This window comes from Quercus robur, chromosome 5 (genome assembly GCF_932294415.1).
Source record: "Quercus robur chromosome 5, dhQueRobu3.1, whole genome shotgun sequence".
NCBI lineage: Eukaryota > Viridiplantae > Streptophyta > Magnoliopsida > Fagales > Fagaceae > Quercus > Quercus robur.
This window is the reverse complement of record NC_065538.1, coordinates 8,086,044-8,101,210: the sequence shown is the minus strand read 5'-3', so window position 1 is coordinate 8,101,210 and position 15,167 is coordinate 8,086,044. Positions and strand designations below refer to the sequence as shown.

At 36.5% G+C, this 15,167-nt stretch overlaps 2 protein-coding genes across 8 annotated transcripts in view; one reads left to right on the top strand and one right to left on the bottom strand.

Moving 5' to 3' along the window:
• The window catches only part of LOC126725004 (myosin-17-like), a 70,242-nt gene that overhangs the window by 8,837 nt on the left and 46,238 nt on the right, over window positions 1-15,167 (top strand). For 2 of the 7 annotated variants that reach the window (XM_050429477.1, XM_050429475.1), the window contains exons 12-39: window positions 8-65; window positions 159-260; window positions 485-522; window positions 692-818; window positions 909-1,079; window positions 1,868-1,999; window positions 2,100-2,209; window positions 2,349-2,409; window positions 2,558-2,735; window positions 3,218-3,423; window positions 3,622-3,741; window positions 3,869-3,967; window positions 4,069-4,290; window positions 4,656-4,795; window positions 5,088-5,205; window positions 5,287-5,337; window positions 5,420-5,503; window positions 5,667-5,837; window positions 6,051-6,206; window positions 6,283-6,489; window positions 7,197-7,334; window positions 7,422-7,492; window positions 7,592-7,691; window positions 7,776-7,832; window positions 7,931-7,987; window positions 8,065-8,145; window positions 8,498-8,580; window positions 8,671-9,243. In XM_050429477.1, coding sequence (XP_050285434.1) covers window positions 8-65; window positions 159-260; window positions 485-522; window positions 692-818; window positions 909-1,079; window positions 1,868-1,999; window positions 2,100-2,209; window positions 2,349-2,409; window positions 2,558-2,735; window positions 3,218-3,423; window positions 3,622-3,741; window positions 3,869-3,967; window positions 4,069-4,290; window positions 4,656-4,795; window positions 5,088-5,205; window positions 5,287-5,337; window positions 5,420-5,503; window positions 5,667-5,837; window positions 6,051-6,206; window positions 6,283-6,489; window positions 7,197-7,334; window positions 7,422-7,492; window positions 7,592-7,691; window positions 7,776-7,832; window positions 7,931-7,987; window positions 8,065-8,145; window positions 8,498-8,580; window positions 8,671-8,794 — 3,262 coding nt within the window. In that variant the 3' untranslated portion in view covers window positions 8,795-9,243. The other 5 variants (XR_007655238.1, XM_050429476.1, XR_007655239.1 and 2 more) reach the window with 5 other exon arrangements.
• The window catches only part of LOC126725006 (receptor-like protein EIX2), a 55,060-nt gene continuing 52,980 nt past the window's right edge, over window positions 13,088-15,167 (bottom strand). The window contains exon 2 of the mRNA XM_050429481.1: window positions 13,088-13,908. Within this exon, the coding sequence (XP_050285438.1) occupies window positions 13,415-13,908 (494 nt within the window). The 3' untranslated portion in view covers window positions 13,088-13,414. The remainder of the gene's footprint in view (window positions 13,909-15,167) is intronic.

The following is a 15,167-nucleotide window of genomic DNA, read 5'->3' as shown; positions in this document are numbered from 1 at the left end:
AAAACAGTTTTGAGCAGTTCTGCATCAATTTCACAAATGAAAAACTGCAACAGCATTTCAATCAGGTCAGGTTATTAATCAATACCAGTTGTTTTGGGTCCTAATTATTGAGATAGCTTATAGGCTGATTTTGGTTATGTTTAATTGTGCTCTTGCAGCATGTGTTTAAAATGGAGCAGGAAGAATATACCAAAGAAGAGATAGATTGGAGCTACATTGAATTTGTCGATAACCAAGATGTGCTTGATCTGATTGAAAAGGTTTTTAGCTGTTACACAATATTTTAACTTAGAATTTTGTGTTTCTCATTTTGAGGCTGTTTTAAAGGACTTTTGTTTTAGTAGTTAGATTAATAGATTTATGTTGTGATTTGGTATTTAGTTATAATAAAAAAAATGTTGTCGATTGATATTTGAGTGCATATCATAACCATATTATACCGTATATCATTTATCTAATAAATGAGTAATTTGATCTTTTACAGAAACCTGGAGGAATTATTGCGCTGCTTGATGAGGCCTGGTAATATGCTGCTCTTGTTTTATGTGGTTTAATTCTAGATTCAATCTTGATCATAATTAACTGATATTTACATTCCATTTCTTCCATTTGGCTGGTCTCTGCATTCTGTTACATGTGGTAGTTTCTTGTTCTGCTCTGCTACTGATATTTATCTGATTCTTGAATGCAGTATGTTTCCTAAATCAACACACGAAACATTTGCACAGAAGTTGTACCAGACATTTAAGAATCACCAGCGCTTTATCAAACCAAAGCTTTCTCGCACAAATTTTACCATATCACACTATGCAGGGGAGGTAAACAATTTTGTTTTGTTACATTAGCTGTTTGCCTTGGGAAGGTTTTGGGCATTTTCTCTAGCTTCTGAAATCTTCTCAATTTTAAAGGTAACTTATCAAGCTGATCAGTTCCTGGACAAGAACAAAGATTATGTGGTGGCAGAACATCAAGCTTTATTGACGGCCTCAAAGTGTTCTTTTGTGGTGGGTCTATTTCCCCCACTTCCAGAAGAATCATCAAAGTCATCCAAATTTTCCTCCATTGGAGCACGCTTCAAGGTGAGTGCATGCATATCTTTTTCAATTTCTCTTGTTTGGATGGGGTTAACAATAACATATGATGGGTGTGTAGGTGAGTGTTGTCAACCATCCTAATTATTTGTTTAACTGTTGTATGCCATGATGTCAATGACCTCTTTTCCATCTGCATTTCACTTTAATAATTGCCATATATATATCTTCCTTGCCAAATCCCCTCAATTTCTTTGTGGTCAGTCTTATGTTTTTATGCCTCAAGTTGGCTGACATACCGTGGTCTTCTTTTGCCCATCACATGCTTGCAATTTACTTTAGAAGACCTTGTTAGAAATATGTGGTTAAATGATTAAATTTACCATATCCCAATAGTTTAAACTTTTGAGACAATTGGTAATTTAACATGGTATCAAAGTAAGAGGTCCTGAGTTCGATCTTAGTTTCTCCACTCAACCTTCTATTTAAATTCCCACGTGTTGGGCCTTGCCTATAATAAAGGTAGTTTTGGCCCACACGTAAGGGGGAGTGTTAAATGATTAAATTTATTATATTCCAATAGCTTAAACTTTTATGACAATCGGTAATTTAACAGACCTAAAGGTCAAGCTTTTTCTTTTTTCAATAGCTCTTCAGTGGTATTTTGATACTGTTAGTAATGGTATATATGGTGATTTTACAAGGTTCATTGTTTTTTTGTGGACTAATATGCTCTGTGTTTGACAATTTTACCAATGTTCAATATGAATATTTCTTATAATTTTGATTACAGAATATGAGAAATGATTTAATGAATCAATTATGGTAATTGGCAGCTACAACTTCAATCGTTGATGGAGACCTTGAGTGCCACAGAACCTCATTACATCAGATGTGTGAAGCCAAATAATGTCCTGAAACCTGCTATTTTTGAGAATTCTAATATCATTCAACAATTACGCTGTGGTGTGAGTATGATTTTGTCAAAACATACCTTTGTTTTTTTTTTCCTCACCAAAACTTGTATACTTTTGTTTTCATATGATCTGAATTTTTTTTGTCATCTAGGGTGTTCTTGAGGCCATCAGGATAAGTTGTGCTGGATATCCTACCAGACGCACATTTTATGAGTTTCTTAATCGTTTTGGTGTTCTGGCTCCAGAAGTTCTGGAAGGAAAGTATGTAATAATTAATCTTTTTACACAGAATTTTGGATTTTTTCTTTTCTTTTGTGAACTTGCTTTTTGTAGTACTTACCACTTAAGTTGATATAGCTCTCAAACGTTACTTAATGGTGCTTTCTCCATTTCTTTTCAGTTATGATGATAAAATGGCTTGCCAAATGATTCTTGATAAGAAGGGATTGAAAGGATATCAGGTGATTCAAGTTTTTATGTTCAACTTCTCATCCCTGACCAAGCTGCTTTTATGGTTGTTTGACTTGATTCTATTTCCTTTTCAGGATACTATATGCATTTTCTTTGTCCCTGTATATAATAATTATTCACTGCAATGTGAACTGGCAGATAGGCAAAGCAAAGGTTTTCCTCAGAGCGGGTCAGATGGCTGAGTTGGATGCTAGAAGAGCAGAGGTACTTGGAAATGCTGCTAGAACTATCCAACGGCAAATTCGTACGTACATTGCCCGTAAAGAGTTCATCTCATTGCACAAAGCTGCTATTCAGACGCAATCCCATTGGCGAGGTATTGTTTTCTATTGTCTTCAAATCTCTGCACTTTGTCAGTAGGAAATAAGGAAATGTCATGCTCAATTTTTATTTTATTTTGTTTTCTATTACAGAATGTATGACACTTGAGAACATATTAAAATGCATGAGATTTGCAACATATGTGATTTTGGTAAAAGCAGGAAGAGTTGAAAAGAATGTGTTAATGTTGCTAGCTAAATTCAGATTTTTATCTCATGGCATGAGAAGTGTTGCCATTGCTGGAATTATGAGAGACTGATGAAAACGTTTGACAATCTGTCATGCATGTCGATATAATAGTGAGATATGTGATTTCTTTCCATATAAATAAGATCCAAATCAGAAAGAAAGGCAAAATGTTTGAGAAGGCAGTTTCTGAAAATTGGGTGTTTTTCAGAGCTCAATCAAATAATCATATTGGTCACTAACCAAATCACTTGGACTGAACTCTTCTGTCCTTTTCTCGCTTTTTTTAAGGTAAAATGGCTCGTAAACAGTATCAGCAGTTGAGACGGGAAGCTGCAGCCCTGAAGATTCAGAAGAATTTCAGGCGATACAGTGCCAGGAAATCCCACCAAATGGTACTTTCATCGGCAATCAAATTGCAGACAGGCTTAAGATCAATGACAGCACGCAATGAATTCAGATTACGGAAGAAAACTAAAGCTGCCATCATTATTCAGGTATCATCATTGTTCAGTGATATGATCTTTTAGGTATACATATTATTATTGTTATATGGGTGTTAATGCAATTTACCACTCAAGATAAGATTTTTATATTGGTTTCCCTTGAGCATTTTCAAACGCCAATTCTCTGACTTATGAAGTATGGAAAATTCAAAATTTGCTTCTAGATTCTTATATATCTGTGGTTTACAGGCAAATTGGCGCTGCCACCAAGCTTATTCTTATTATAAGAGTCTTCAGAAGGCAGCTATTGTTTCTCAGTGTGGCTGGAGATGCCGAGTTGCTAGAAGAGAGCTCAGAATGCTCAAAATGGTTTAAAATTCTTTTTAAAATATTTTTTGTATCTTTCATTTTTGTTCAACTTGATGAAAGTTTATGACGTGGTTGTTATGTATAAGGAATTATAGCAAGTGCTGACATTTCCTATAAATTAATATAGGCCGCAAGGGAAACTGGGGCACTTAAAGAAGCAAAAGACAAATTAGAGAAGCGTGTGGAAGAACTTACATGGCGCCTGCAATTAGAAAAGCGATTAAGGGTAGGGATTCTTATTTTTCCATCTATTAAAATATATATTTTTATTCTTCTAATTCAGAGTTGAGGATGAATCTGAGTTTACTTTGTTTGCTGTCAATACAGACTGATCTTGAGGAGGCAAAAGCACGCGAAACTGCCAAGCTACAAGAAGAATTGCATGCAATGCAAGTACAAGTAGAAGAAGCAAGCTCCATGATCATTAAAGAACGAGAGGCAGCCAGAAAAGCTATTGAAGAAGCACCTCCTGTCATCAAGGAGACTCCTGTTATAATACAAGATACACAAAGGGTTGAGTCGTTGACAGCTGAAGTTGAAAGATTGAAGGTATAAATACTTGGTTGTAGGATAATAATTACTGTTTGCTTGAACATTCTCTTTTAAATATTCTTTAGCCCTACTCTATAGGACATAAAAAGTGTGGGTTCCAAGACACACTCTAGAGAAACTGCATCTTTGTTATGGTTACTTCATTCAGGAGAGGTATTATAATCTGGGAAGTTGAATTTTTGAATTCAAAATGCCATGTGGTGTTTGTGAAACCTTTAAAAGTAAGTTATACACATTATACATGGCACTTTTTGCACTGCAGTCTAACTGATACTAATATTTCAGAAAAGTAATTGTTAATTCATCCGAACCACAGGTTGAGTTTATGGGGATGACATATGATGAATTTGACATTTGTACAGGCCTTGTTGCAATCAGAAACACAGATAGCAGAAGAGACCAAACAGGCTTATGCTGTTGAGCAAGCCAAAAATGGGGAATTGAATAGGAAGCTTGAAGATGCAGAGAAGAAAGTGGATCAGCTTCAAGATTCAGTGCAAAGGTTTGTAATAATTTTGGAAGTTATCTCAACCCTATTGCTAATTGCACATTAAATGCCTGCAGACTCTGAGGCCTTTTGTCCATATTCTAGCAATTACTCCTGTTCTTTGTTCTTAATGTATATGCACAATATGGAAGTGTTTTCATTATGCTTTCAATTTCTTATTGGAATATTAATATTAAAGTGGGATCAGAAGCTTCAACATATAAAGGAAGGCATGGATAAATAAGAGTTGGTCAAGATGTGTAAAATATTGAAGTGTTTTGAAACTTTTCTTCCACCTCTGATCCAGGCTTGAGGAGAAGCTCACTAATTTACAATCAGAGAATCAGGTAATGCGACAACAAGCCCTACCCATATCACCAAAAGGGAAAGTTTTATCTGCAAGACCAAAGACAACAATCATTCAGGTATTCTGGCATGAAAAATAATTAATTTATCTGAACCAAATAAGTTCATGGAAATTTTTTTAAGTTGTCAAATAATTGCAGAGGACTCCTGAGAATGGCAATGTTCAAAATGGAGAAATAAGGAAACCCTCGGTAAGATGGTTTATTTGCTTTGTATATATCAAATCGAGGAAAGCAATATATATGTGTTCCCATCATCTTCTTAATGTCTCAGGATTCAATTGTCACTGTACCTAACTCACGGGAAGCCACTGAAGTGGAGGAAAAGCCACAGAAATCTCTAAATGAAAAGCAGCAGGTAAGTGGTTGTAAGAAACTTGTGAAACAAATTTAAACCTCAAAGACATCTTGATATTCCATTTTGGGTTTCTACTTCCCATACTTCTTAGTTTACTATGTATTTGGCTGAACCAACACTGGCTAAGGTCTTTTCTCATTTGCTGTATTCTTTCTGGGTGCAGGAGAACCAGGACCTGCTAATAAAGTGTATTTCACAAGATCTAGGTTTTTCTGGGGGCAAACCTGTTTCTGCTTGTCTAATATACAAATGCCTTCTCCAATGGCGGTCTTTTGAGGTTGAAAGAACCAATATTTTTGACCGTATCATTCAAACAGTAGGCTTGGCACTAGAGGTATGGCTTAGCTTCTGTTTTAGTTGGAATGGTACCGTACAGGTTTCATCATATATTATTTATGTTTGTGCAAAAGAACAATCTGATCGGCCATTTAGCATTGAATCTGTTTCAATGAATGAACTTATTTTATAGCTCTGGATTTTTTTGCTGGAGCAGTGAAGAAACTCATAAATTAATTTGTGTTTGATGTCATTATGCCACTCACTGAAGGTCCAGGATAACAATGATGTATTAGCTTATTGGCTATCAAATTCATCCACATTGCTGTTACTCCTCCAACGCACATTGAAGGCAACTGGTGCAGCAAACTTAACTCCACAACGGCGAAGATCAGCATCAACTTCTCTATTTGGGAGGATGTCTCAAGTAAGGAAAAAGACATCTTATTTTTGGTACTATCATGTAGTTTGATTTTATTTTTTTTAATAATTCCAATTTATAGGGGTTTCGAGCGTCTCCACAAAGTGCTGGGTTCTCATTTCTTAGTAGTCGGATTCTTGGTGGCCTGGATGAACTACGGCAAGTTGAAGCCAAATATCCAGCTTTGCTTTTTAAACAGCAACTCACAGCCTTCCTTGAAAAAATATATGGAATGATAAGAGATAATTTAAAAAAAGAGATCTCCCCATTGCTTGGATTTTGTATCCAGGTAACTGCTATGTTATCTTCTTTTCCCATTTTTTATTACCATATCTTTTTACTTCCATATATTAGTTTTTTGGAGATTTTATAATTGTAAATTTTTTTTTTTTTTTTACTTCTGACAACAATGCATCTGCCGATGAGTGCACCTTTCTCATATTTATGATTTCTATGTAAAAGCATTGAATATTTTTCCTACTATAACCTTAATCTCGGGCATAATGAGTAACAGATGAAACGTGTACAAATTTCTAGTGAATTTCAAGTGATGTATCTGTACATAGATACTGCTTCTTACCCACCTTTTAATGCACCTTCCCCCCGCCTGCCCTACCCCCTTTTCTAGTTTAAGGGATTATGTTTCTAATAAACAAATTGATCATTTTTCCTCTGTGCTTATCTAAGTCAAAATGGGTAATAATCTAACCATGTCTGAGTCCTGAGCCATCCCAACAGTTGTGCATCTAGTCTGACCAAAAACTAACATTTGCAAATTCCTGGTTGATAATTTGATGTACATTTGCTTGTATTATGGTGCATGTCTTCTTGATAAGTGTGTATGAGTACCAGGATAAAATAGTGTGCATACATGTGTATGTCCGTTTTACAAATATTTCCGGAGGCCCATTGTCTTGGTGGCATATGTAGTTATAGGAGCCAGCTATATCCATGCTCTAAATTAAAATTTTTTTTTCTTCATCAATTGTGACACAGGCACCTAGGACATCCCGAGCTAGTTTAGTGAAGGGACGTGCGCAAGCCAATGCTGCAGCTCAACAAGCTCTGATTGCTCACTGGCAAAGCATTGTGAAATGCGTCGATAACTACTTGAAGATCATGAGGGCCAACCATGTAAGTGGAGCTTCCAAGTACAATGTGATGGGGTCATTGTGTTTGCTCTTTACATGGCTAACTCTCTTCAATATTGTGACAATACAGGTCCCTCCATTCCTAGTTTGCAAATTATTCACTCAGATATTTTCTTTCATCAACGTTCAGTTATTTAACAGGTAAAAGTATCACTTAAGGTTTCTAGAATCCTACAACTTACTTTGATTATAGAGTATATTAAGGTATATTCCCTGACAATTTAAATTTCTTTTTTGCAGCCTTCTCTTGCGGCGTGAATGTTGTTCATTCAGCAATGGGGAATACTTGAAGGCAGGGTTGGCTGAGTTGGAACAGTGGTGTCATGATGCGACCGAGGAGGTACTAGCCATGGATCAATCTCTTGTATTCTTTCTCCATGCCTCTCTTTTGGTAGACTTTATTTAGTACTTTATTTGCATGCAGTTTGTAGGTTTGGCTTGGGATGAGATGAAGCACATCCGACAAGCAGTTGGCTTCCTGGTTTGATTCATTTATCTCATTTTCCATTCCTATTGAGGTATCTATTATTAAATGTGTCTTATTAGTCTTTTCCTTTTCATTTTTTCCTGCAACATCAGGTCATACATCAGAAGCCCAAAAAGACCTTGAAAGAAATAACAAATGATCTATGTCCAGTGAGTCTTTAACCCTTCTTCTCCTCCCTCCATCCCTCCTCCTGTCTTTCTAATTTTTTTGTCCCATCCTCTTTCAGGTGCTTAGCATACAGCAATTATACAGGATCAGTACAATGTACTGGGATGACAAATATGGTACTCACAGTGTATCTACTGATGTAAGTTGTGTACTAAACTTTGCTAAAAAAATGCTGATAAAAGAGTGTTTGGAATTAGTTCCAGATAAAAAAAAATTTTGAATACTCTTAATCAGTTTTTCTATCTCATAATCTTTTCTCAAGAAAAATTATTAAACCCAATATGTCTATTTTTAGTGGTTACATTTTGAATTCATTTCTGCAATTGCTGTTTTTATATAGTCCCTTGTAAGGTTATCATTCAATTTGTTTAGAATTCACCCTGTTACGTCATTAGATGTTCTGTCTTTTATTTAATTTTCCATAAATGATTTATCAAGCTGTCGCAGGTTCATTTCTGTTGAACTTCCACTCAAAATTTCACTATGTGCAGGTTATTTCAAGTATGAGAATTATGATGACTGAGGACTCAAACAATGCTGTCAGCAGTTCTTTCTTATTGGATGACGACTCTAGGTAAAAACTTCCAACTGCATGCTTTTAGTATCACATCTTGACGCCTTCTGTGTATAGCTAATATCAAAACTGCTTGTGTTCAAAACGCAGCATTCCATTTACTGTGGATGACATTTCCAAGTCAATGCAACATATTGAAGTTCCTGATATTGATCCTCCTCCTCTTATTCGCGAAAACTCGGGCTTTACATTCTTATTACAACGCTCAGAATGATATCAGGTGGTTGTACTTCTCTGCCAGCAATCTTTTCTCTTCCATGGGCTACTACTTTTGGAACATCTAAAGTTGATGTGCCACAAAACCTTTGCATATATTCCATTGGTCCAGCTCAATGTGTAATTATATTAATCATTTTATTTTATTTTTTTCTGCCCAGGCTATTATTTGGTCAGTCTGGTCTAATTCTTTTCTCTTATTTTTTCAATTTTTCATTCACTGTAGTGGGATGGGTATTTGCACTAGTCTTATTACTCGTTACACTACATTAGGTTGCTTTTGTTATTTATCAGGCTTTCATTTGTGTAATATTTTTACACTTATGGTTTCCAACTACTACAAATTGTAGTTTGTGATGTTAGCCGCATTTTTTTTGGCTAATATTTGTTGTATAAATAGTTTTCTGTGCAATATGATGTAAGGAGACTTCTTTATTTATTTATTAATTATTATTATTATTACTATTTTTTGGTTATTAATTAGGCTTTCATACTGCTATCTCTTATTGCTTTGTTGACTCGATATAGCTCGACGTGTGTTGTTGCGTTTTGCCTCTCATTCTAGCTATATATATGATCGTCATTGCCTTGCGCACATGTTCTGGTCAGATCAACAACTATCACTACCCATCCTCACCGGTTTTGGCTAGATCTTAGCCAGTTTTGAGTTTTGACACACCCAACCGCCACCCTTGGAATATTGGACGGTTGAGTGTCCATTTCTTAGCAGTTAGTGGCTGGTTACTTCCTCCCCAACTCGACAAGGTCAGGTGAGTGGTGGGTTGAGCTCCAACTTAATCTAACTCGATCCATGCACAGTCCTAGGTAGAAGTAGTTTTAAACTTTTAAAAGGGTTAGAAGTTTTAAATAAGAGGGATACTTGACACAAAATTTGAATGCAATTAGAATTTGATTTGAATTCTTTATTTAACTTGCACTCTAATGCTTTACTAACAAACTGATCATGAAGCATTTCATCTGTCATGTTGGCATCCTACCATATTAATCTTTTTAAAGATACACAAGCAACCAAGTCAATCTTGCTGGGCAAGGATTTCTTCCCACAATACCAAAATGTTCAAGATTTCGGAGCCCTGACTTCAATCCTTTTCTGTCCAAGAATGTTGATGATGTGCCTAAAGCCTATCATGTTTTAGGACTTGGAACTTACCGATCCTTCAACCCTTTGCACTGCATGAATCTCAAATCCTCAAGTAAAGGGTGGTTGGAGATTCAATTTTTGCGGTTGTGGATGCTTTATACCACTGCGCGATTCTAGCTTACACCTATGTGACCTTAATCTAGTTAATTGTTTTTGTATTAATAACAGCCTAGGGCAAACTAAAATGTTTATTTTTCTTGACAAGAACATGGATAGCACTTTCATGTTGTTTTCAATTGCAGCATTGATCCACTCGTCCGTATGAGAGGCCAGTTCTAACTCATAAGAGGTAATATGTAGGACCAATTGTTCATCATATCCAGACATCCCTCCTGTTCTCGAATATTGTGTTGGTCAAATTTCAAAAGGGAGAATGAACTCCACATCTGCTTCCACCTTCTAGATAAGATACTGGTCGGAGCTGCATCATTTGTAGCACAAAGGAGAGAGTATGTGATTAATGATGTGTTAAGGCAATCGAATGACCAAATCCCTGGATTCAACTATCTATCTAGCTTTTTTAAATCTTGTATACAACTACTTACTCAAATTTTTATAATTATTACAAGAAGCTTGCGAGGGGAAATTTTAACCCTAGTTCTCTTTGTAAAGAAGGCTATGCAATGCTAAGTAATGCTACGTCTACAAAATTTTCACAACAATTTCATAACGAATTCTAGACGGTAAGTTGTTACTAGTTCTAATATGAGTCTAGTTGAGAAATTACTTTTTGGCCCACCAATAACAACTTACTACTTAGGATTTGTTGTGAAAATTTTGTGAACGTAACATTTCTCACTTTTTTATATATTAAAAAATAACCCTATTATTTAATTGAAAATGATTAAACATTAAGACAAATTAGGATATTAAGGTAAATTGAGAAATTTCAACTTCATTTACAAATACTCCAAAGTGGTACAATGGATTTTTATTCCTAAATTATTGTTATCAATTTGGATGGAATGTTAATATAGTTAGTAATGCTAAGGTTGCTACAAATTTTACTATATGAAATTTACAAATTGACATGTCACAATTCCAATTATTATTTTTTGTGACAAAATTTGCCTAGAGAACACTGTGAGAAGAGATGATGTGGTAGGATGAGACCCTTTTTGAGGGAGGTGGTCCAGGTGGTGAATAGTATTGATGTAATATGAGTAGTTTCAATGAATGAATTATGCTATTTTGTATCGAGGAAGATTTCTAAATAGGCCAAAATAAAGAAAGGAGCCCAAAAATCTCCTTGGTTTCTTAGAAAATGCATAAGATGGGGAAATCAAGTCCAAAATTCCAATATTTGTTAAATAGAAACTATTGGTGCATTACAAGAATGAGCTCAAGGTGCTAGACAATAGAAAAATAGTAAAACATGTGAAACACATAAATCTGAAACTTTTCTTTACATACAACAAGAAGGAGAATTTAAGAAAAGTAGTGAGGGAGAGAGGAAACTTTGAAAGTCTTGTTTGTGCCATTATTTTCACTCTAAGACTTGAATGTGAATGTGGCTCCTATGTCGTTGGTGTATGGGCTTTTACTCTGAGTTATGGTTTTGTAGGTAAAATGTGGTTAGTTCCTTTGAATTTGAAGAGAGGGTTTTATATCAAGCTTTGGAAGCTCTGTTTTGGTTCAGTTTTCTTTTGTTTGGACAAAAGATTGGCTTGCTTTTAGCATTATTAAGAGAAAGTCTTGACCAAATAAGATTGGGTGCCCTTCCCTAGCCCTTTTCTGCCTCTTGGGAAGCTAGTCATGTTGACATTGTGTAGCCAAAGTTAGCCAAAAAGCTAGCTTGGTCCAAAATCTTAAAAAGGAAATGTTTGAAGGTTTCAGCCACACATATAGCAGTAACTACAAGCCTTTATTTGGGTGAAAACTTTGGACATGTGATCTTTTCCCTAAGCACTGGGTCATGCAAGCATCCCCAGCTTGCATAGCACAACCTATGTTCTAGACTCATGCAAAAAGTCTACCCACACTAACCAAACCACACTCCCTCAAATCCCTCAAAGGTGCATGAGCTTGGGCCATGCAAAAGAGAATAACATGAGATAAAATACATGAATTGAGCCTAAAAATAAATTGCTCTTAACTTGCATTGGGCTTATAGAAAATGTGTCACGAAAATCGGTATCAACACGTATATAAAAAGAAAGTGGGAATAAATTTTTTTTAGCGGTGTGAGTACAAAGGGATATCAATGCATTTTATCCTTGATCATATAAAAGTTGTAGAAAGAGAAATGAGATCCTTTTTTTTCTTTTTTTTTTTTTAAATGCAGAAAAATTGATTGATCACTGATAAAACTTATGGAAGTAAATCAATATTAACTTATAAATACAGACTCTATGCTACAGATAAACAGTTCTTACACTTCATGTGCAAGATTCATTGTCCTCAACATTTTATTCAATGTAAATTTCATGATAAAACCAGGGAATAGGATCTAGTACAATATCTCTGCCAACGATTCATCTTGAAGAGCATGAACCTGTACCACTCCCTGAAATATAAACAAGGACCACAAATCATACATCATAGTCAATCACCACCTAGACCTCAAGCTTAACTTCAATTCGAATTGTGCACTATTGAAATTCTAAGAATTCTAGATATGCCCAGCCCAACTTTGATTTTCTATTTATTATATTTGAAAATTTCCCTATAAAATCAAAGCCTTACAGCATGTGATGTGAGGTGTGAAGTCATGATGTATATAAATGAGAAAAAAATTTATGCTCTACATAACACCACTATTCATAGATTTCCACTATTTATGCTCAAAAATTTATAAATAAATTATTTCAGAGCCAACGAGCTAGCTACAAATTTAGATAGAGTTCATATTTAGTATTTGGGATTCAAAATCCAAATGGCTACAACAATTTAGCTGCGAATTAAATTACGTGTTCAAAGTTGGTGACTGCAAGTCTAGAACATTAACATGATATTAATGGCGTTATGTTTGAAGTAATACCTCTTAGCTAGATAATGATGCCTTTCACTTGCTAAAGGTGGTAGCTTCTTAGCTTTTCCAACATCCAATTCACGTTTAGCCTAGTAGTCACATAAACCCAATCCTTCATGTTATCGAAGAATCTGAAATAAGCATGCCTCCAGGTCTTGTTGAAGAAGAGAACTCCACAAATTGCCCAAAAACCAACTGCAAATCCAACACCCATACCAATGTAGAAGTTGGAATTATTAGAGTTCTCTTCAGTTGCTCCAATTGGTGTCCTATTGTGAGGTTCTTCCCCAATTGTGCAGCTTCTTGGAAGTGGATTACCACAAAGTTGAGGATTGCCAATGTAGCTGAGTGCATCAAAAGTTTGAAGCTGGGTGCTTGATGGAATTTTGCCTGACAAGTTGTTGTATGACAAGTTCAAGTGACCAAGAAATGTCAAACTAGACAAGCTTAAAGGAATTTCACCTGATAGATGATTTTGTGAGAGATCAATAGAACTTTTTCATGATCCCAATTTTTTCTGGTATCTTTCCTATCAATTGATTTCGCGACAAGTTCAAAAAACACAATTCGGAAAGAACTAAAATTTCTGAAGGGATTGATCCAGACAAGTTATTACTTGAAAGATCTATGATCTTAACAAAGCGAAGGTTTTTTTCATATTCTAGTTCCATCCCTTTGGGAACCAACTTGAGATTCTCAAGATAGGTTCCAGAAAAACTTAACCCACCATGCATTTCATAGAAAGAATATTGAGCTTCAAATTTGGGTGTAGGTATTGTCATGGCGTTGATATTTTTCAAGCAATTCGGTATGTGTCCTGAAAGGCTATTATTGGCAAGATCCAATACTATAAGAGAAGAAAGTTGACATATTTGTAGAGGTATATGGGCCTTGAATCCATTGGAACTTAATCGGAGAATTGTAAGACTTGTCATTTCTCCAATCCATGGTGGTATGGCCACTGACAAAGGATTCTCACCTATATCAATAAAACTCAAATTTGAGCACTTCTTCAATGATAAAGGTATATCTCTTGAGATTCTATTGTTTTGTAAATGCAGTGATTAGAGCGCAAGTAAAGAGCCCGTGGAGTATGGAATTCTACATGGTGTTAAATATTATTAGCATAGAGATGTGTTATACCATGTTGAATATGCTAGAGTGGATGCGGAAGAGGAAGCATAGAAGAGGAACACTGAGAACACGAGGGTTACGTGGTTCAGCCTTACGGCCTACATCCACGGAGGAATCCCTTAAGGGCTACATCTTTATTGTGTAAGAGTGTAGTACAATAACCTCCTGTGTTACAATGAACCCTAACATGAGTATATATAGGCGACTAAACCCTAGACTAATAGACTTCTAGTACAAGTAGGAGACTTGACTTGCACACAAAGTAGAATTAGGGTTGGGCCTATTACATTGGGCTAATATGTCTAATATATATCTCTAACACCCTCCCTCAAACTCAAGGTGGAAGCTCGATGAAGGCTTGAGGTTGGATAAGCATGAGAAGATCACTTGGAGATGCCTTGAAGAATGCCTTCGAAGAAACCACAATGAAGAATGTGCCAAATGTCCAATTTCGGAGCCTCAAATGCAGAAATGGAGCCCAAAATCGGAATCTACGAGAAAAACTGAGCAAGATAGGCCCTTTTGGAAATTTTGACTTTTGGTCAAAGGTCAATGCAAAAAGTCAAAGTCAACTGGTCCAGGTCAAAGTCAACAGTCAAAGTGCTCATGGGTCAGATCCGGGTCGGTCCGGGTCGGGTCGGTCCGGGTCAACGGTCAGCTAGGTGACGTGGTGCTGACGGGACGACACTGCTGACGTGGCTGATGACGTGTCGCTGACGTGGACTAGGGCTGACGTGGACTTGCTTGCGTGGCTGCTGACGTGGATATATGACGTCATTTGGTGACGTCAGCAATCAGTTTTCCGGCGCGTGGAATGCGTGTGACAGCGTAACCGGCGCGTGGAGGAGAAGGCAGAAACCCAGGTGGCGCGTGGAGGCGCGTGAAGCGGCCGTTGAAGACAATATTTCTTCCGTAGGTAGATCGGTGGTCTACATGGCCGATTGGACGGCGCGTGTGGCCAAAGGATGAGCTGAAGTGATGAATCTGAGACGGCGCGTGGGAAGTTTTCCGGAGGCTTCTGCGGCGCGTGGAGGCGCGTGGCAAGGATTTGGGTGACCGGATTTCTGGGTTTTTGTCGCGAGAGATCTTGGAACACGTCTGTGG